General features: G+C 41.5%; 1 protein-coding gene across 1 annotated transcript; it reads left to right on the forward strand.

The window, feature by feature from the left end:
* The first annotated feature begins 689 nt into the window (after positions 1-689).
* LOC114938082 (uncharacterized) lies at positions 690-6785 on the forward strand. The gene is made up of 2 exons (XM_085483008.1): positions 690-921; positions 3013-6785. Exons 1-2 carry the CDS (start codon positions 690-692, stop codon positions 6783-6785), a joined length of 4005 nt encoding a protein of 1334 aa, XP_085339134.1.
* The last annotated feature ends 16129 nt before the right edge of the window (positions 6786-22914 follow it).

The raw sequence follows: 22914 nt of genomic DNA on the forward strand, positions 1-22914 counted from the left end.
ACGTATCTCCATCCGTCGACGTCGCATCAAAGTCGTCGCTGCCGCGCATCAAGTTGCCGCCGTTTTCTGGCGCCTACGCTGATTGGCCGTCATTTCGTGATCTCTTCCTGTCCGTTGTGAGCAGCAATTCCATCTCAAACATCGAGCGTCTTCACCACCTCCGCTCGTGTTTGACAGGTCAGGCTGAAAAATTGATAAGATCACTACCTGTCACAAGTGACAATTACGATCGCGCTTGGGCAATCTTGAACAAGCATTACGACAACAAAAGAGAATTAATCCGCTCCAACTTTGCCACGTTTACCGCCGTGCCAAAGATGAAGGGAGATACCGCCGAGGAGCTGAGCCGCATCCACAACGCTGTCACCGCCGCCATCAATGCACAGGAGAGTATTGGACGTCCTATCAACTCGCACGGGATGGACCTGTTCAATCACCTGGTCATCGAATTGTTCGACGCACGCACTCGTCTCGAATGGGAGTCAGCCACGTCAGACTCCACCGAACCACCACAGAACGAGGCACTTCTCGACTTTATTAGTCGACGGGTATTGACCCTCAACGCCGCACGACCGAGGAGTGTCACAAAGGGAACTGGAGAGGCATCGCGATTTGCCAAAGCGCACGTCACCAGACATCAAGGCACAGATTCGCCTCAGTGTGCACTGTGTCGTGAAAAACATACACTGATGACCTGCAAGGAGTTCAAGGCCAAGACCGCGGTCGAACGGAAAACATTCGTGGAGACCAACCGACTGTGCTTCAACTGCCTGGGCAATCACTTTTTGTCACGGTGTCAATCGAAGAAGAATTGCCTCACTTGCAACGCACGACACCACACCATGCTGCACGGGGCATCCACGTCACCACCGTCCGCTGAGGCCACTTCACTTGCCACCACACTGGCCACCTCACGGCAGTGTGAGAGTCACCGTGGGGACCAGGGTCGGGGCTGACCACGTGGGGCAAGTGAATCGGAGAGCGAAATTGGCCCCAATCGGGGCGGAAGGGGTTTGGTTGGATGGTGGTGGGGACGGGGCCCCGCAGGGTGGGAGGGGGAGTACAGGGGCGAGGGGCCGGGGGGGGTAGGGGGCGGGGAAGTGCCGAGAGGGGGGAGGGAGGGGGTGGGGTGCAGGAGGGGGGGGGGAGGGTCGGAGGGGGCGGTCGGGTTCCGGGGTGGGGGGGCGGGGACTAGGGTAGGATGAGGGGGTGTCGGTGACACGGGGGTTGTGGTGGGGTGGGGGGGTGGGTGGGCGGTGCGGGCGGTTTCGGGCGGGGCGGAGGGGACGAGTAGAGGTCTCCGCGGGCGTGCGGGGGAGAGGTGGGCGCGGGTGGTGGCGAGGTCCCAAGGCCGTGTCGTGGACGGGGTGCGACGGTGAGCGGAGGTGGAGGGCGGGGGGAGGCGGGGTGGGGTGGCTCCGGGGCGATCTGCGGGTTGAGGGGGCCGAGGGCGGGAGGGGAGATAGGGCGGGGGCTGGGGGGGGGGGGGGGGGAAGTGGGCGGTGACCCGGGGTTGGCGCCTGCCGCGCGTGCGGGCGCGGAGGGGCGGGAGGCGGGAGGTGGGGAATATTGAGGGTGTGATTGCGTGGAGGGGGAGGTCGGTAGGGTGCGGCAGGGGGGCGGCGCGCGAGTGGGTGGCGCCAGGGCAGGGGGGTGGGGGGTGGTGTGAGTGCTTAGGAGGCGGGGGCGGGTGGGCGGGGGGGAGAGGGCGGGGGGGGGGGGCGAGGGGGGAGTTGTGGGTGAGGGGGCGGGGGTTGGTGTGGGGTGGCGGGCAGGGTGCCCGCGGAGGGGTGGCGGACGTGGCGGTTGGAGGGGGCGGGGGCGGGGGTTAGTCGGATCGGGAGGGGGGTAGGGTGTTGAAGGGCGTCTGCCGGGGACGGGGCCGGGAGGCGGGGACGGCGGGAAGAGGGAGCAATCGTGGGGCGGCGAGGCGGCGGCGGCCGCGAAGCCGGGGAGCAGGCCGGAGGGGAGAGAGCAGAGGGCGGGTGGTTGGTTTGGGGGGCCGGGGGAGAAACGCGGGAGTAGGGGGGGGCGTGGGGGCGCTGGGGAGGGGGGAGTTGTGCAGGCGATGGGGTGAGGAGGGCGGGGGATGGTGGCGGCGAGGGGAGTTGGGGCCGCGACGGCCGGCGGCAGGTGGCGCCTCGGGGGGAAAGACCGGCGTAGGTCCAGGTGTGGTTGGGTGGCCGGGATGGGGGAGAGGGGGAAGGTCGGTGTGGCATGAGGGCGGTGAGCGGGGCACGTGGGGGGGGGGGTGACGGACTGTGCGCGGGGGCGGGGTGGGGGGGGGTTGGCGTCGGCGGGACGAGCAGGGGGGGGTCGGGGGGGGGAAGCAGCAGCGTCCGGAGTGCGGCCAGGGGAGAGGTCTCGGGGTCGTGGGGGCGGCGACGAGTTGGGTGCTGCTAGGCCGCGAGGGCGGGGTTGGGGCGGGAGGATGGGACTAAACCCGCCGTGGTGGTGGGGGCGAGAGGCGTGGGTTGGGGGGAGGGGCCGGGGACGGGGGCGGTCCAAGGGGGGGCGGGCTGGGGTGGGTAGGGGGGGGGGCCGGGCGCGGCCGAGGGGAAGAAGGGGGAAGGTGGTGGCGGGGGAGAGACAGGGGGGGGAGGTGTGTGGCCGCAGGCTGCGGGGCGGGCGGGTGCGGGGTGGGGGTGGCCGGTGTGGGGGTGGGACGTGTGGGCGGTGACGGGGGCGCTCCGGTCGGTTGGGGGGAGGGGAATGCGGGAAGCGGCGGGGAGGGGGGCGGGGGGAAGGAGTGTGTGGGGATGTTGGGGGGGGGTTGTGTGGGGGGGTTGGGTTGGTGGGGGTGGGGGGCCGGGGGGAGGGGTAGTTGCGCGCGGGGGGCGGGGGGGGGGGGGGCGTGGTGGGGGTGGGGCGAGGGGGGGGGTGGGGGGAGGGGGGTGGGGCGGAAGGCCGTCCTTCTTGCAACTGCCCGCGTCAAGGTCGCGGACCGCTACGGACCACACGAGGTTCGAGTCTTGATCGACCAGTGCTCCGAGGTGTCCATCATCTCTGAAGCGCTGGCTCAACGTCTTCGTCTTCCTCGAGCTTCGACGAATCTGTCCATCTTTGGCATCGGAGGGACTCGCTCTGGATCGGCTCGTGGCAAAGTCACCCTGGACATCACATCCGACGTGACCAACGCCGAGCTTCGCGTGGTCGCCTTTGTGTTGCCTCGCATCTCACTACAACAAGGCACCGCTCAACGCGAGAATTGCAGCTGGCCTCACATCCAGGGACTCCGGTTGGCCGACCCGCGGTACCTGGATGACGACCCTGCGGAGCTACTTCTTGGTGCAGAGGTCTACTCGTTGATCCTTGAGGAAGGCCTTCGCAAGGGCGACTCACGCATGCCGATCGCCCAGCAGACCAGCTTGGGATGGATCCTGTCCGGAGGCTACGACTCAGCAGTCACCGACGGACATCGCCGCACGTTTCAGTGCACCGCCGACAACGACCTCGCTGACCTGGTGCAACGATTCTGGGAGCAGGAACGCGAGCCAGCAGCTGGGATCGTGCTCACCGCCGACGAAGCCAGATGCGAGGACATCTATGTGCGCACAGTCACACGCACGTCCAGTGGAAGATACGTGGTGAGGCTGCCATTTGCCTCACCGCCGACATCACTCAGCGAAACTCGTCGACCTGCAGAGCGCCTCCTGGAAGCAATGGAGCGGAAGGGAGCCCGTGATGCTCGGTTCGGTGATCTCTATCGAGACTTCATGGACGAATACGAAGACCTGCAACACATGGAGAAAGTTAGTACGTCTACTACAGGTTCTGGCCCCAGGTGCTACTTACCGCATCACGGGGTCCTCAAGGAGTCGAGCACGACCACGAAGCTCAGGGTTGTGTTCAACGGCTCCCAACGCACACGGTCCGGAGAGTCGCTGAACTCGCACCTCCTCACTGGAGCTAATCTCTTGCCAGCACTCGCTGACGTCTTACTCCGTTGGCGTTGGCATCGGTACGTTTTCGTCACGGACATCGAGAAAATGTACCGACAAATTCTTGTGCATCCGGAGGATTGTCGCCTGCAAACCATCCTGTGGCGCCACAACAACTCAGACAACATCCGCGAGTACGAGTTGAAGACCGTGACCTACGGACTGGCGTGCGCACCCTTCCTCGCCATCAGGACGCTTCACCAACTTGCTGCAGACGAAGAGGCACGATATCCACGCGGAGTCAGGGCGCTGCGACAAGACTGTTACGTCGACGACGTGGTCACCGGTGCTGACAGCCTGGCGGATGCCATCAAACTCCAACAGGAACTACAGAGTCTCTGCATGGCGGGCGGATTTCCTTTGCGAAAGTGGGCTGCCAACAATCAACAGGTGCTCACCGGAATTCCGCCGGAACATCGGCTTCAACGCGGACCGCGCTCGTGGGAAGGAGAGAGCCACGCTACCCTGGGTCTTCGATGGCATCCTCAAGGGGATTGGTTCTCCTTCACCATACGTCCGCGTTCAACCACCGACCTCACGAAGAGACGAGTCTTGGCTGAGACAGCTCGACTATTCGATCCGATGGACTGGCTAGCGCCTGTCGTCATCCGAGCCAAAATTCTGATCCAGTCTACGTGGCTTCAACGGCTGGATTGGGACTCTCCGCTGCCTGATCAGGACGCACACCGCTGGAGACAACTGTTGAATCAACTTCCGTTGCTGGATCACATCCGTGTGGATCGTTGGCTCAGCACCAGAGATGACCAGTCGCAATTGCAGCTCCATGGGTTTGCCGATGCATCGGAGCGAGGATACGCCGCCGTCGTGTACATCCGCAACGCTGCAACAGAGAAGACATCAATTAATCTGCTGATGGCAAAATCGAAGGTCGCACCAGTCAAGCAGGTGTCGTTACCTCGATTGGAACTTTGTGCCACTGCATTACTCACCACGCTCATGCTGCATGTACGCACTACCCTCGGCTTGGCTGCTACGCCGGTGCACCTGTGGTCTGATTCTAAGGTCACCCTTCACTGGATTCGCGGACACTGCACCCGCTGGAAGACTTTTGTTGCCAACCGAGTGTCGCAGATCCAGACCCTGCTTCCAGACGCTCATTGGAGACACGTCGCTGGACGAGAAAACCCTGCAGATTGTGCATCGCGTGGTGTTACACCTGAGGACTTACGCAATCATAAACTGTGGTGGACAGGACCTACCTGGCTGTCAGGAGACGAGGCTGCCTGGCCTGGTGCAAACATCGACGTCCCAGAGGATGACCTCCCTGAGCAACGAGTCACCAGCCTGGTAGTCAAGGCGCCAGTCACTACCGAACCGGACCTTCTTCTGCGGTTCCCGACGCTGCAACGGCTGCTGCGAGTCACTGCGTGGTGTCGTCGATGGCTCAACCCGGTGAGACGTGACGCCAGACCTGGCCGTCCATTGCAGCCTGACGAGCTGGACTCCGCGCTGTTTCGATGGCTGCGAGTGGTGCAGGCGCTCCACTTTCCGACGGACGTAGCCGCGGCCTCTGCTGGACGCACTACTCCACCGCAAAGCCACCTGGTGAAGTTGAGTCCGTTCCTCGACGATCAAGGCGTACTGCGCGTCGGAGGACGTCTCAAAAACTCTCAACTTCCGCTCGACGAGAAACATCCGATGATCATCCCGGCGGCATCCTGGCTGACTCGGCTGGTGATCGATTCCTGCCATCGACGGACACTGCACGGGGGTGTGCAGCCGACACTCGGCCTGCTCCGCCTGCGCTTCTGGGTACCTCGAGGAAGAACCGCCGTCAAGCAGCAGCTACATCGATGCGTTACCTGCACTCGATGGCGTGCTGCCACGCCACAGCCTCAGATGGGTAACCTTCCTCGGGACCGAGTAACGCCAACCCGACCGTTCCTCAGCACCGGCGTGGATTACGCAGGACCCATCCTCCTTCGGACCAGCAAGGGACGTGGACACCGCGCGCACAAAGGGTACATCGCAGTCTTTGTCTGTTTCTGGTCGAAGGCCACTCACTTGGAAGTCGTCTCCGACTACACCTCCGAGGCTTTCATCGCCGCTCTGCGCCGCTTCGTCTCCCGCAGGGGCCTCTGTGCTGAGATCTACAGCGACTGCGGCACGACATTCATCGGGGCAGATCGTACGCTGCGAGGTCTCTTCGATGCAGCGACAGCCGAAGGTCATCGTATCGTCCTCGCCGCCACCGCTCAAGGAATCCGCTGGCACTTCAACCCGCCAGCGGCCCCGCACTTTGGTGGTCTTTGGAAGGCTGCAGTGAAGTCGACCAAGTTCCACCTCCGTCGGGTGATCGGCGAGACGACCCTCACGTTCGAGAAGCTGAGCACACTCCTCGCCCAGATCGAAGCTTGTCTTAATTCTCGTCCATTGCAGGCACTCTCAGATGACCCAGAGGACGTCTCGGCGTTGACTCCCGGTCACTTCCTCGTCGGGGCGCCGCTACTCGCTGTGCCGGAACCGTCATTGACAGGGCAGACGGTATCCACCTTGTCACGCTGGCGTCATTTGCAGCAGATGAGAGATCACTTCTGGCAGCGATGGTCGTCCGAATATTTGCACGGACTAGCCTCGCGCACCAAATGGCTCAAGGACGAAGCTGCACCCCACGTCGGCGATCTCTGTCTCGTGCGCTCCGAGCTCACCCCACCGAGCCGATGGCCACTGGCTCGCATATCGCGACTGCACCCCGGGGACGATGGGATTGTACGCGTGGTGTCAATCCGAACGGCCACGTCCGAGCTTGTGCGCCCACTCGTCAAGCTTGTTTTCCTTCCGGGCGTGAACGACGCACCTACACCGCACGCTGACACTTCGTAACGTCACTCATTACACAATCATCACATCATGCATCATAGCATCTGTCGCACGTCACTCATCTCATCCACCACCGCACAAAAAAAAATTATTTCGTTATCACCGCTCACTGCATTACACACTCGCCGTTCACATCAACCACGCGTTTTCACCGGATCAGCTGATTATTTCACTCCACGCGTTCACCACGTGCCCTCATCGGCTCAGCTGATCGATTCACACCACGCGATCACCACGTGTATTTCGCCGCGCCGGCGCGCCCGCCCCACCATCGATCGCTATCGGAATGTGATCCGCGCCGGAACCACCACCAACCTTTGTCACGTTGCGATAAGGCGGGCGGGAATGTTTGAGATGTTAAGTAAAATTTTTGTAAATTCTAGAATTTTCCATCCGCGTCCTTTCCAATTTCATAAAACTTGTAACAAACGTAATAAAAAACAACAAAATCGGAATGATCCTGACAGATCAATATCCGGGAATCAATTCCCAAGAATTTAAGAAATTCCTAGAAGAAAAAAAAATACCGATTATTTTTACGGCGGTAAAGACACCATTTTCGAATGGTATAAACGAGAGACTAAACCAAACACTAATCAACAAAATAAGATGCAAAATAAATAAAAGACGAACAAAATCAGCTTGGACAACAATAGCACAGGAATGCACAAAAAAATACAATCAGACGATCCATACAATAACTGGATTTGCACCCGCATATTTACTAGAAGGAAAGAACATTACAATTTTACCAGAAAAAATAAACCAAGAAAATACACCAAAGAACTTGCTAAAAGATCGAGAATTAGCCTACAAGAATAGTATAAAATCACATGAATACAATAAAAAACTATTCGACAAAAACAAAAACAAGGTGGAACTAAAAGAAGGAGACTCAGTATTCGTAGAAAACGGGAACAAACTAAACAGAAGAAAATTAGAAGAATTAAGAATAGGACCATATAAAATTCTGGAAAAAGTATCCAAATCAATTTACAAAATAAACACCGGACACAGGAAAACAAATTCAACATTATTCCACATAATAAAACTGACCCCAGCACCACCGGCAACAATACAGATAGAAGACACACAAAACATAGAAGAGAACGTGGCTGCTCTGTTTCCAGACAACTCTAGGGGATGACTTTTCCCTAGGAGGGAAAATGTAAAGAAAGTGTATTTCTTCAATTAGAATCTGCCGCTCAACGTGGCCATAATCAGTAAATATCAGATGATAAGCGAAAACCGATTTTACCGTCGCGTGAGAGAGGTAGAGTAGAATATAGAGAATTAAGGAAATAAGGGATAAGCACGTGTATGTGAAAGTGATAAGAGGAGAATTACACCAAGGAATAAACTTTAATGTCGTTTCGTTATTACAGAAACTCAGTACTGCTTATTTGATAGTGTGGGACCCCTTAACCTCAATCCATAAAGAAATACCATTATATATATATATATATATATATATATATATAATGGTATTTCTTTATGGATTGAGGTTAAGGGGTCCCACACTATCAAATAAGCAGTACTGAGTTTCTGTAATAACGTGTAATAAACTGTATATATATATATATATATATATATATATATATATACAGGGTGTATCATAAGTCACACCGCATTTCTGGGGAATGAATTTGTCAAGTCAAAATAAGTCAAAAATAAAGAATGACAAAATTACGTTTGAGCCTTCTTTAAAGAGTTGCTTTAATAGACAGACCAATGCTACAGCGAGTGATAAATTATCTTTTAAATCGTGCTAATTTGTTCATTTAAGTTAATGGCGGATTATTTGAACACCTTATGTAATTTCAACCTTGTTGTCTATTTATTAGTTAATTTATGTTATGTTTTCAACTTACAATTAAATAAAAATAAATTTTACTCCAAATAAATTTTTCGTTTATTTGATGTCACTCTTTAAAGAAAGCTCAAACGTAATTTTGTCATTATTTATTTTCGACTTATTTTGACTTGACGAATTCATTCCCCAGAGATGCGGTGTTACTTATAATACACCCTGTATATATGTATGTATATATACACACATATATATGTACATGTATATACAGGGTGTCTCGCAACGTGATGTCCATACTAAAACTTTGTATTTTTAGTGTCATTCTAAGTCGAAAAATCTTAATATACATATGCTCTAAGTCAATTGTTTTAATATTACAGCGAAAAAACAAAATTGCATTAAATAAGAACAATATTAAGAGTTTAACAAGGCTTTGTAATATAAATATAAATTTAAAGATCTAAGACAGGCAATAAGAGCCAACTCGCGGATGACAGTGCGTTATCCTAACGAAACTAAATTTTTCATCCGCGAGTTGGCTCTTATTGCCTGTCTTATATCTTTAAATAAAACAATATTATTTATTAAAGATAAGAATATTATTTATTGAACAATAATATTAAATAATATAAAATTTTTATGAATTAAAATACAATAAAATTTAAATATATTGTTATAGTCCGAATGACTATAACTATATTATATTAAATATAGTTTTAATAATAAATTAGTAAGTCGGCTATTATACAATTATTTGAGAAACGTTCTCACGCTCTCGCGAAGCGCTTATCGCGAAAAGACGCAAACGCGATGAAATATAAGCGTTACACCGAAAACCGCGGATCGCAAGCGAAGAATCAACCTGCTTCGCTTGCACCTAGATAAAAGCGTGTGAATAAAAATTAGCCAATGAAAGAGCTTCTCTACACCTTCCCCCGAAAGATGTAGAAAAGGGCAGGAGACCACCGCGAACGAAGAGCGAGGCGATGAAGTGAGTCGCTAACGAAAATCCAAAAAGTCAAGTCGCTAATTAGAACCTAACTAGGAGTCGAAGACAAGCCGCAGAATATAAACTATCACCTGTAATCTGACTATCGAGAGCGAGTATACTTAACTAACCACCCAGGTGGGATTATACAGAATTAAACCAACTCAAGAAATAAGGGAAATAAAAGATTTATTCAGATAAGCAAGCGAAGTTAGTCAAAGTGGAGACGCCCGCCGATCCTAGGATCCTCATCCTTCAGTCGACTGAGACCCCAAAATTTTCCGTGCCTTCCCGGAGGCACAACAATATACAATATATATAAAGTTCATATTTATAATAAATGCAAATTAAACTTTTCTTTAATTTACGATAATGCTTCTCTTGTATTAAAATATAGATTTTATAGTAAAAGCTATTTTAAGTTTTGCTTTAAAAAGGTGCAACACAAATTGCAAAAAAAATGTTGATTTTATATTATTAGCATAACAGTAGGTGCATAATCTTTTATTATCATTTTCCAGAACTTTGATATCAGGAGACGCGGTAGTGTCTCCGGCCATGTTCAAACCCTAAAAGACCTTAAAAGACACTACAAGTCTCCTTATCCTGCACCATCAAAGTCCATTTTTTGGGGGTGTAGAACTACTAAAATATAAAAAATTTTGAATTGCACGTAATATAACCTGAAAGGCGGCATCGCCACGAGTAATTTGAGCCAAGAAAAAATAAAATCGGTCAAGCCGTTCTGGAGATACAAGCGGTCAAAAAGTGACGTTTTTCATGAAAAATGAAGTAACGTCGTCTTCTTCTTCTTCTTCTTCTTCTTCTCTGTCCGCGTATAAATCTCTTCTCACCTTTTACTCACACCTCCCTCAACTTCCACCCACCCCTTTCCCTCCCACATCCCGCTCCCACCCGCCCTTACCCCCACCCCACCCCACTTTCACCCCCACTCCCACCCCTCTTTCGCCTCTTTCACCCTCTTTCGTCCTCTCTCACCCTCTTTCGTCCTCTCTCACCCTCTTTCACCCTCTTTCGCCCTCTCTCACCCTCTTTCGTCCTCTTTCACTCTCTTTCATTCTCTCTCACCCTCTTTCATTCCCTCTCACCACCTTTCGTCCTCTTTCACCCTCTTTCGTCCTCTCTCACCCTCTTTCATCCTCTCCTCACCCTCTTTCATTCTCTCTCACCCTCTTTCACCCTCTTCATTCCCTCTCACCCTCTTTCATTCCCTCTCACCCTCTTTCAGTCCTCTTCACCCTCTTTCGTCCTCTTTCACCCTCTTTCGTCCTCTCCTCACCCTCTTTCATTCTCTCTCACCCTGTTTCGTCTTCTTTCACCCTCTTCATTCCCTTCTCACCCTCTTTCGTCCTCTTTCACCCTCTTTCGTCCTCTTTCACTCTCTTTCGTCCTTTCTCACCCTCTTTCATTCTTCTCACCCTCTTTTACCCTTTTTCGTCCTCTTTCACCTTCTTTCACTCTCTTTCGTCCTCTATCACCCTCTTTCATTCTTTCTCACCCTCTTTCGCCCTCTCTCATCCTCTTTCGACATCTTTCACACTCTTTCGTTCTCTCTCACCCTCTTTCGTCCTCTTTCACCCTCTTTCGTTCTCTCTCACCCTCTTTCGACCTCTTTCGTCCTCTTTCACCCTCTTTCGTCCTCTCACCCTCTCTCACCTCTTTCACCCTCGTACGTCCTTTCTCACCCTCTTTCGTTCTCTTTCACCCTCTTTCGCCTATCTCGTCTTCTCTTACCCTCATTCGTCCTCTCTCACTCTATCTCCAAAAAATCATAAAAATGAAAAGGTCAAGCCATGTTCAAAAGAAGGTCCTCAAAAATTTAAACCTAGTCTGTACAATGAAAAATAATTACTCGTAATTCCAGAGTTCCAATTTGTTAATATCGAATAATGTATTTGTTTCAAGTAATGGCAGTAGAGTCAAATACATACCTACGTATATGCAGTTTTTGCTGTTAATTGTACTTGAACGAAAAAAATAATTAAATGATTTAAATATAGCACATTTTAAATAAAAAAACTTATATAATCGAACTCTGTTTAGGAAAAGGTAGAACATTTCATTTGCCTCTGCCTTTACAAGAAACATTGGATAAGGTATGTTCTCCGGAAGATCCTATAAATTTGAATCACGAGTTGCACATTCTCGTTCGAGGTATACCCAAGAAATCTAAAGTGGTTTGGGAAAATTTGGTAGATATTAATAAAATGTATAAGGCTTTACAATGGTTGAAAGAAAATAATCCTCATTACTCAAAAATTCGTCTTCCAGCGTCATCTGATGATCTATTAAAGGATAAGTTGCAGGAAACAGAATATAGGATTGTCGATGAGGAAAGCGACAATGACGAAATAAATGAGGTGGTTGAGGAATTACCAGCATTGAATTTGTACAATGTACAGCAAAACAAAAATAATAATGATCAAACCGTTTTAAAACGTACGGCTTTTCTCACACAAATCACTGAACATTCGGATATTAACGATCAGTATACAATATACCCAATACACGCGAAAAGAATCGATAACGAATCTGCATTGAAGCTTTATCAAATGGTGAAAATTAAAGATTTTCCAATGGATAATCGTTATAAATATCTGGATGTCATGTGTTTCCCTGATTTATATCCTGATGGTGTCAATGGACAACGAGAAGATAGAAACTTTGCATTGCCGGAATATTTATTTATTAGAACACGATTGATGTCGAAACATAGTAGATTCAGGTTGAATCTGCAGTATCTGTTCTTCCTTCTCAATGATGCTAACTACCGACAGTTGAAAAGTGGTATCTATTATATGATGATGGTTACTAACCTACGAGAGAGATACACTGCTGGTAGATACTTGAACGAATTAAAAGGTTACCAATTAGAATCGAATTTAATGAGTATTTTCGCAAAATTGAGAAATACGGATCAATTTTGGCGAAAACCGTCCAATAATGTAAAATGCATGACTTTGCATTACGGTCCAGCGACGTGGTTTTTGACTTTGAGTCCTAGTGAATGGAAATGGTCCGATTTGGGTGAATATTTACGAGATATGAATCCCGATAAAGAGAAGTTAGGCATCAGCGAACTAATCGCATACGATCCTGTAAGTACTTCTAGATTCATGTGCATAAAACTCAAAGCCATGATTGATTTTATTTGTTCGTCCGATAATCCAATAGAAAAGGTTATTCATTACTTCTGGCGACTGGAATATCAACGTAAAAGTATCCAGCACATGCATTGTATGATTTGGATAAAAGATGCTCCAGTATTAGGAAAATCGCCGGATGAAGAAGTTGCTACGTTTATTCAAAAATACGTAACGTGTGAAATTCCAGATGAAAATGTTTCGCCAACGTTGTACGATACGGTAATAAGTGATCAGAATCATAAACATAACTCGTATTGCATGCGTACGAAAAAAACGGAAACTAATATATACAGAAAGTGTCGGTTCGATTTTCCTCGGCCAGTTACTGAGAATTTCGTTTTAAGAGACGTTATCACTTCGATAGTCGGTAGAAAAAATTTACGCAGTAAGAGCAGATTGTACGATCTTCCTCGCAAGGAGTCGGAAAGGTTTATAAATGATTATAATCCGTCTATCAAATTAGCCTGGGAGGGAAATATGGACATACAATTTATTAGAGAAAAATCAGAGTTTTTAAACTCATATTTAACAAAATACACGACAAAGTCGGAAAAATGCAATACAGACTTTGAAGTGATAGATTCGAATAAGTCCTTGGCATCGAAACTGTGGAATTTTGCAATGCGTTCATTAAATAACAGAGAATGCGGTGCTTTAGAAGCTGCGGATACACTATTAGGGAATCCCTTGTACGGTACGGATAATGATACCATGGTCAAATGGATCAATGTTAATGAGGTGAGAAATAGAAAAGTTAAAACATTTAATGAAATTTAAGCTCTGGATGAAAATTCTACGAATATTTACTGTTCGTCACTCATCGATGATTACTATCCAAATAGACCTCAGGAATTAGAATCATTGAATTTGTACGATTTTGCCAGATTCTGGGAAATTACGAAACAGATGTCAAATAATGACGAAGTCAAGTGTTACAAACTGGCATCGGGTTTATTTAAAAAAAAACGAAAAAAGGGTTATTTAATTAACCATTATCGATTTAATATAAAAACTGAGTCGAAAAATACTTTTACTCGCTGCTTCTTCTGTTCAAACCATGGAGAGATTTGAGTGAACTCAAAGGTACATTCGAGACTTACACGGATGCCTTTAAGAATTCAGAGTCTGTTTTAACGAAGGCAATGAAATATCACGAAAGGCTCGAAGAAATACAGAAAGCTTTTGAGAACGTTGCTGAATTAATCGAGAAGCGCGAAAATGATCTGAAAACAGCAGACAGAGACAAATCCGATGACGATGAACTGGATTGTAATCCGATAGAAGCTGACGACGCGATGAAAGATTTGGAAGATTTTGGTAAGATTGACGACCCGATTGATTTATCGCAAATGATGTCGCAATTGAACAAAGACCAGAAAAGAGTCTTTGATGGAGTATGCCAAGTTTTACAAGATAAGAATCAGATTCTGCGACTGTACGTAAGTGGCGAGGGTGGTACAGGGAAAAGTTTTCTAATTGAAACGATTAAACATTAAATCAGAATAAATTTGGAAAAAACGACTGCCATATCTGCTCCCACGGGTATCGCAGCATTCAATATCGATGGCTTGACAATCCATAGAATGTTTCAACTACCGGTTAGTCATGAATCTACACCAAAATATACGCAATTGTCAGACATGGTCTTGAAAACTTTGAGAGACAAATTAAAGAATGTCGAATTATTTATAATCGAAGGAATTACATGTAACAATGCAATGATGGATTTAGGAACGACTGTATTCAGTGATGGTCAAGCCTATGTAGGTAGGTTTGTCACGAGTAAGTAAATTGGAAGGCCTACATTTGATAAATTTCAATCCAGCATCAGTTAAAGCAAACTCGAGAGCCATTGTAGAATATAATCGACTGAGATCTATATTCAAATCTGAACTGCCACAAATCAATCCGTCCGAGAAAAAGGTTGTGAAAATGTACGATCGTCTTTGGGATATCCCTAATATCATTGATGATATGCAGAATTATGATTGTGAGGAACCAGAAAGTATAGTTACGTGGAAAATATATGGCCTTTGCAATAACGATGCTGTTTTGTGTTACGCTAATGTAATATTACAATGTGCGTTTCATTGCGTACGTATTAGGCAACAAATACTGAAAAATAAAGCATCAAATGCATTGATTGATGCTATCTGCGCGTATGGTAAACGTAAATATTGCAACATTCAAGCGGTTAGAAGATCTGTCGGAAAACGCTTCGAAGAACGAACACAACAAGATGTTTTTTACGGCTCTAATGTCGACGTATTCCGACATCAATGATGTATTAAAACTCGAATTAAAGCACGTAACATGTTGCTCGAATGTCAAATGTAATTACAATGTAACTAAGCTGGAAAGCAGTAGTTTGTTAATATTACCTATACATTCGACATTAAAAGGAAAAAAGGTGTCACTCTACAAAGTTTGATTAATGTAGAATTTTCTAAATGGGAAACGATAAACGGCAATTGTAACGAATGTAAGGGCACCGTGTTGAAAAAGAAAACCGTAATCGAATCAACTTTATCCGTCGTAGTAATACAGCTCAATTTATATACTTTTGTAAACGGTGCTTCTAAAAAAATTATCAACAATCGGATTACCGCCGTGCCGACGAGTAATATCACGATTAATAAAAAAAAGTACAAGCTAATATTTCACGAAAGTGAAGAAATGAATCGTGGTCACTACACGTGTATGTTGAGAGCTGACACAAAATCGGAATGGTATTACTCTAATGATATGGAAGTGTTCAAGAAAAAATGGCCCAAAGGAGCACAAGGGGCATACATATTGTTCTTAGAACAGATTAAATAATGGCGCTGTATAAAGGCTGCCGTAAACGCTACATTAAAACATCAACTGTTCTAGCGCTGTATAAAAGTTGCCGTAAGCGCCAAAATAAAATATCGGCTGCTCTGGCGCTTTATAAAAGCTGCTGTAAGCGCTGCATTAAAACGAGTGCAATAAGTTTCTAATTTGACCTAGGCTTCATGACATTTCAAAAAGTATCATCAAGAAAAAAATTATCAGACAGAAATATGTATGTCGTGTTAAAATCGGAGAGACGAAGAAAAATATATGGTTGCGTTCTCACGAGAATGGGCGATGGAGGGGCCTATTCTTTATTTTCAATATTCATACAAGAATATAAATTCATTCTGTTGCAATTGAAATAAATGTGCAATGTATCGTTAAAAGTTATTACAATTATACAAACATTTACATATATGATTAAATAAAATATATATGTATACAATATAATCATATATTTTATATATGTACATATATACCATATATTTCAATTATTTTGAACTGTATTGCATAAATTGTTACTTATACAAAGTTATGTGATAAGAATCGAAAATACATATATTTGTGATACTTGAATTACTAGAAAGCTGCTCTATATATCTGTACTTTAAAAAGTAAGTGATATCCTAAAAAAATCATAAAAATGAAAAGGTCAGGCCATGTTCAAAAGAAGGTACTCAAAAATTTAAACGATCTAATAATAAATTATCACGAAAAGTAACTGATATGTTATTCAAGGTGCCAGTTCAAAGTGAACATACGTAAAGTGTATATTATCTAAATTTAGTAATAATATATTACCATGAAAAGTAACTGTGATATTTTATTCAAGGTGCAAGTTCACATTGAATATACATACATATAAGTAAAACTGATTACAATTTGATTCTAGAAAATAAGTGCGATATGTTATTCTTAGTGCACAAAATATAATAGTCGTTTATAGAGATTTGATTTGAAATTCATACTAGCCCGTACAATGAAAAATAATTGCTCGTAATTCCAGAGTACCAATTTGTTAATGACTCAGAAAAATAACATGGCGACCTGCTCTCAAAAAACTATGATGTTTCTCGATGTCCATTTAGAAATAATGTCAAAGCTCTTACAGAATAATTACTACAACATTTGAAATACGAAAAGTATTACATTAGAAGAAGATTAGATTAGAATAAGGATTCAACGTATTTTTAAAAGCTTTACACACACAACGAAGTGAATATACAAAACTATATACAAATACCTTTTTCTTCTGTGTTTCTGAAGAAAATTGTAAGTCAAATGAAACCTTGCACTTTGAGAACCATGTCACTTACTTTTCAGAGTCAAATTGATAAATTTTTTTTGTATATTTTAATGATATTTATTTCTTACTTGTATCTTGAATAATTAATATGTAATTTTTTATTGTATATTACGACAAATAATCAGTAAACTTTTTAAGCGTATAGCTTTATTGTAGTTGACCTGAGAACTGTACATTTATAAATTTTACTTAATATACACCCGTTTCGAGCAACAAGGCAAAGTTTTCTGATCAATAACTTACTCCCTGAAAATACGGTATAACACAAATCGGAAGTTGATACAAAAATTCGAAATTTTACTAAAGAAAGATTGGAGGTTTTTAATTTATACAATTTTCACAACTCTTATTTCAATTATTTATTCTACCCATCGAAAGTTTTTTGAGAGCAGGCCGTCATGTTATTTTTCTGAGTCATTAACAAATTGGTACTCTGGAATTACGAGCAATTATTTTTCATTGTACGGGCTAGTATGAATTTCAAATCAAATCTCTATAAACGACTATTATATTTTGTGCACTAAGAATAACATATCGCACTTATTTTTTAGAATCAAATTGTAATCAGTTTTACTTATATGTATGTATATTCAATGTGAACTTGCACCTTGAATAAAATATCACAGTTACTTTTCATGGTAATATATTATTACTAAATTTAGATAATATACACTTTACGTATGTTCACTTTGAACTGGCACCTTGAATAACATATCAGTTACTTTTCGTGATAATTTATTATTAGATCGTTTAAATTTTTGAGTACCTTCTTTTGAACATGGCCTGACCTTTTCATTTTTATGATTTTTTTAGGATATTATTTATATACATTTTTATTTTTAAACAATTATTAAAAATTAGTCAATGTAATATGAAATGGAAATTAGTAAGAAGTACATATATGTGTTTCATTTATTTAGTTTAATGTCATTTAATGTATATTAAAAATATACATATATGTATATGTTATTTTTAAATTATATTTTTAAATTACATTTAATAAATATTATAATTGAGATTTGGATTTGTATTGTTCCAAGTTATTCCTCATCAAAAAAAGAAGATTAGATTATAGAAGTTTATATGTAAGCATAATTAGTAATTAATTATAGCATTAGTTATTAATTATAGTAATAATAGCATTAATTATAGTAATTAGTTATTGCAGTAATAAATTATAACATCTCTTTTCTATAAATAAAAATCATATTTTACATAATTGTGTGATAAAAGAATAAATTTATATAAATTAAAATAAAGCAAAAATTGATCAAAAAGATTGATTTTAAATACTTTTTTCTAATCATTAAAAATAAAAATACTATTAGAAATACGAAGTATGTATAAGTCATCGACAAAGTTGTTTCATACTTATCGAATTATAATATTTTGTATCGTTATATTATTATTACTTGTTTTATGTTAATGTTGTGACAAACAGCTTATAAAGCGAACAATAGCTTGTTATTATCTTGAGAGTATGTGTTATTATAAAGACTAAGTATTATATTTGCTCCGTTTATAACGCACCGATTGTTATCGGGTTGAATTAATTTAGGACACGAGGAAGTGATCGACTTATTTCGGTAAAATTTGCAACCTGCGAGACCGCCCGTGGAGACTACTTAATATAATGTCACGTATTCGGCGAAAGAAGAACATTATTATTCCTATCACTGCCTCAAGTTATTTCTCTCTGAGCAATGTAATAAAGAATCGATCAAGTCAAAGCAGCATTTTAAATTATTCCGAAATCCATCGTAGTCGTCACCGTCAAATAAAGAGAAACCAGAGACTTGTGTCTCGACTTGCGTCGATCGAGAAATATACTTTCTTTTTAAGATTTTTTTGAAGAAAATCGAAGATGTTTAAATTTGAGAAAAAATTGAATTTTACATTGTTTTTTGAAAATCTTATATAAATTGTTATTGAAAGAAAAAACTAATTTTACAAGATTAAAGTACGTAAAGAGACCTTTCGAAATCACACCTTATTTTTTAAAATCGGAGTAGTCTTCTGAAATTTATCAACGTTTGAAGTTGGACGTAACAGCCAAAATGATAAAAATTCCAGTCCCTGTTAACACAGAGCCTGTATAGTGTGGGCCAAACAACTTGAGGAATAATTTTACTTTTGATAAGACTACACTTTCTGCAAATTTCAGCGTGATTGAAAAACTTTGGGTGGATCACTTCATAAATAATACCTCATATATTATATATAATATATATATATATGTATATATATATACAAAATAATTAACAATAAATTATTAAATTACTAAACTTATTATATAATGTCGGCGACGAAAGATGTGATTTGATTTCTCTTCTTTTATAAGGATAGATAGGATAATTTTCTCGATCGGGAGATCGTATTGTACAGTCAGGATAGGTCAAATATGAATATTTATTCCAACGATAAGTATGTATATATTATTGCGAAACTTATATGTCTTCAAATCGTGCCGTGAACGATTCCGATCCTTCCGAGCTGGGTGCTCCAATTTCGCCGTCGTTCCGAGTTAAAGAGATGTTTAAGAGAAGATCTGATTTAATACGTTCAAGCCGGGAAAACTCTCTGTGACTTCCTCTTCTGACTTTCTCTTCTGCCGATTCCCAAAAGTCGGCATATATATATACCCGGCGTTAAAAACCTTCCCACCCGAAATATCGGACCAATCAGCGTTACCTTCGTGTATCGAGCAGAGATGTGTTTTCGGTTCCTCCGATAGACAAAGGATCGCTCAGAACGCTCTCGAATAAATAATACTTGATACGAGGTCAATAAACAAAACACGGAGATCAGATAATCTCTTTGTCAAACAAATCTTTCTACCTCTCTTATGAGAGTTTATAAAAAATGCCGACAATAAATTATTTTAATTATACTACATATATGTATATATGTATATACATATAATATACTAATTATATACTATTAAAATTATATATATAAATGATTAAACTATTAAAATATTAAACTATAAAATTATTAAACTTTACACTATTTATAATTTTTGCTTTTTGTTACTTAATTTATATATTTTCTTATTATATTATAATTATTTATCTCAATATATCTTTTTTAATATTCCGTAATTTTATATGTTCGAGTTTGAACTAAACATGCAATAACTTTTTGGAAATTTATAATTGATTTGTTTACAAACAACATTTGTTAATTTATCAAATATATTAAATTCTTGATTTAAAAAATTACCATGTAAAATGTGAAGTATAAATAAGAAGATAAAGTGATAACATTTCCTTTGCTTGCAGAAGAAAGAAGAGTATTTGTACTGTGAATTTCGAGCAGATTTTCTTTTAACATATTTGTACTTATATACGCATTTCTCTGCTAATTACAAATCTATTATCAAATTAGAAAGAATTATTATCAGAAAATGAAAATACGAGCGTTAATAAAATATAAGTTTAGTAAACTGCGTCACTTGTCTGTAAGTAAAAAATGTTCCTTTGTTCTAGAATTTCTCATTTTTTATCCAAATGTGTCGAATAATAATAAAATTAAATTATACATTTTTTTATTTGTTATTACTTTATTAAGTGAGTTATTACTTAAGTATAATAGCAAATAAAAAATTTAATATAAATACATATATTTCTATAATATAATTTATATATATAAATTATATTTTGCAAATATAGTAATGATTATAAAGCAATGAGATTATAAAGTAAATGAGAATAATTCATCCTACATTTTCGTGTACACATGCAAATGTAGAATGAACTACTCTCGTTTACTAGGCTTCCAAATTGATATCTAAACATTCACTTATATTCTTTTATCCAATGTGAAATCCGGTCTGGTCTAATTTTAGGTAAAAAGCAATCCGTATATATATTTTTACAATTATATTTTCATAGTAAAACGCTTGTAACATATGCTACACTGCCAGACAAGACTGCGCGCGAAAGCGCTCGCGGAAAACCGTCCGTAAAGTCGTGCACTCATTCGTGCCTTCGCCGCTACGCGGCGTCTTTTCTCGCAGTTAGAATTCCGCTGAGTGAAAATATAAGGCCACGCGCTGCACTGCCAAAACATATTTGTGAATATATACGTATACATGTATACGACCAATGAGTGTCATTAAATTATTATCGGACACTCTGTTCAATAGCAGTATTTTATTGTAAAATTACTTAGCGACATTTTTGGTCAACAAATATGTCGGAAAACAACTGTGATTTTTCCGAAAGTAAAGATTTTAGCTAACTCTTTTTAAATTTAAATTCTCATTTTTTAAAATAAAGGACGGTATTTCATAGTCCGTTCTTATATTTAAGACTGTCTTAAGTACAAAGTCTTTTAAGATGCTTTTCTCTTCTTAAGTTTAGTCGCGGATTCATAATCAAATCTTGATGGTCTTATTTGAATCAAATAAGATCGTGTTTATTAGAAAGTAAGGTTATGTTTTCAAGTCAGTCGTACATGACTTTAAGATAAGCTTATTATTAAATATTATGGAATTATATATAATGGAAGAAATTGATGATATTGAAAAAATATTAATTGATCGTGATTTTCAAGTAGAGAGATCGTGTACGAAAATGATACATTCGTGATGGACTTTTTAAAACCTTTTTATAATAATTTACAATTTAAAAGACGCTATAGATTAATAAGGATTCCTCCTATATGGGATATTACCAAAAATTGAAGAAGGATTTTAGCAAAAATTAACAATTGTGGTCTGCCGATTCCACCAGTACAAAACAAATTGTTAATATGCTTAAGATACTACGCAACACACAGAGAGAGAGAGAGAGAGGGGTGTGTCTAAAAATAAATATATTAATAAAATTTATCTTTATTATTATTTTTAATTATTTCATTTACTGGATTATTTTCTTTTTCAGCATCATCAGTCTCATTACTGCTTGAGTCTGTAACATTCAAAAATTCTAAATTCTTATTCATAAACAAATATGTTAATAGAAAATATCAATAAAATTAATTATTTTATCATTTGTATGAAGTGTGATAATAGAATCATTATTAACTTCCTGGAAATCATCATCAATAAAGTCTATGCTCTCCACATTTTCAATTAATTCCTCAGGAATACAAATCATTAATATTCTTTGTCGTTCTGAAAAATATTCATTGTTACTATTTTTTCAATTTTTATTATAATATAAATAAATAAAATAAAGATGAAATTACCTTTTAGTATTTTATCTGATAAATTTGATGAAAATAATGTTGGTGCAATTGTCATTAAATTGGGTGCTATTGCGGCAATGTCCGGGTCAATCTTTGCAGATTTAGGTTCAGGTCCACCACCTGTTGATAAACGTGCATGTTTTTCCTGCGTAAGGATATCTCTCTGTACTGATTTTAAATTACTCCATTTTTTCTAAATTGAACGCTTCTCTGTAATAATTTATTACACATTAAAATGTTAAAAATTAAATTACTTTGAATATAAAAAATATTTAAAATTTAGCTTAAAAATGAAACTATCTACCGCAAATATATTAGATTTTCTTCAGATATAATTAACATTTTTATTTCAAGCATTTAACGTACCTAATTAGAAAAAATATATAGATTTTTTACTTTATTACAATAGATATATGCATCGGAAGTTTGATTCCATGCTTCTTGTTTCAAAGTTGTAGCATCACTTTTTTTCAAGGAGAATATTTTGTTAAAATTTTAAGAAAGAATTCTTTTCGGGATCTATATAATGTTTTTTTTTGCTTGATATTTTTTTTTACAGTAAAATTACTTTCTAACAATACTTTAGAGTCTGCAATAATTTGATAACATGAATAAATGGTATAGACATACATCTTGTTAAATTTTTCTATATTTAAACATATTTCATTGGCTGATACATCAGAAAAATCCCAAAGATTACTGAAAGTAAATCAGATTATCTTAAGCACTAAATTCAGTAAAAAAATCTTAAATAACAAGAAGTGTTTATTTTTTTATGAAGATCGTCTCATTTTAATTAAAACTATGAATACATGAAGTCTCAAGTCATACTTATACAAACAAGACTATCT

This window comes from Nylanderia fulva, unplaced genomic scaffold (genome assembly GCF_048542155.1).
Source record: "Nylanderia fulva isolate GAGA-0341 unplaced genomic scaffold, ASM4854215v1 Scaffold229, whole genome shotgun sequence".
In the NCBI taxonomy this organism is placed as follows: domain Eukaryota; kingdom Metazoa; phylum Arthropoda; class Insecta; order Hymenoptera; family Formicidae; genus Nylanderia; species Nylanderia fulva.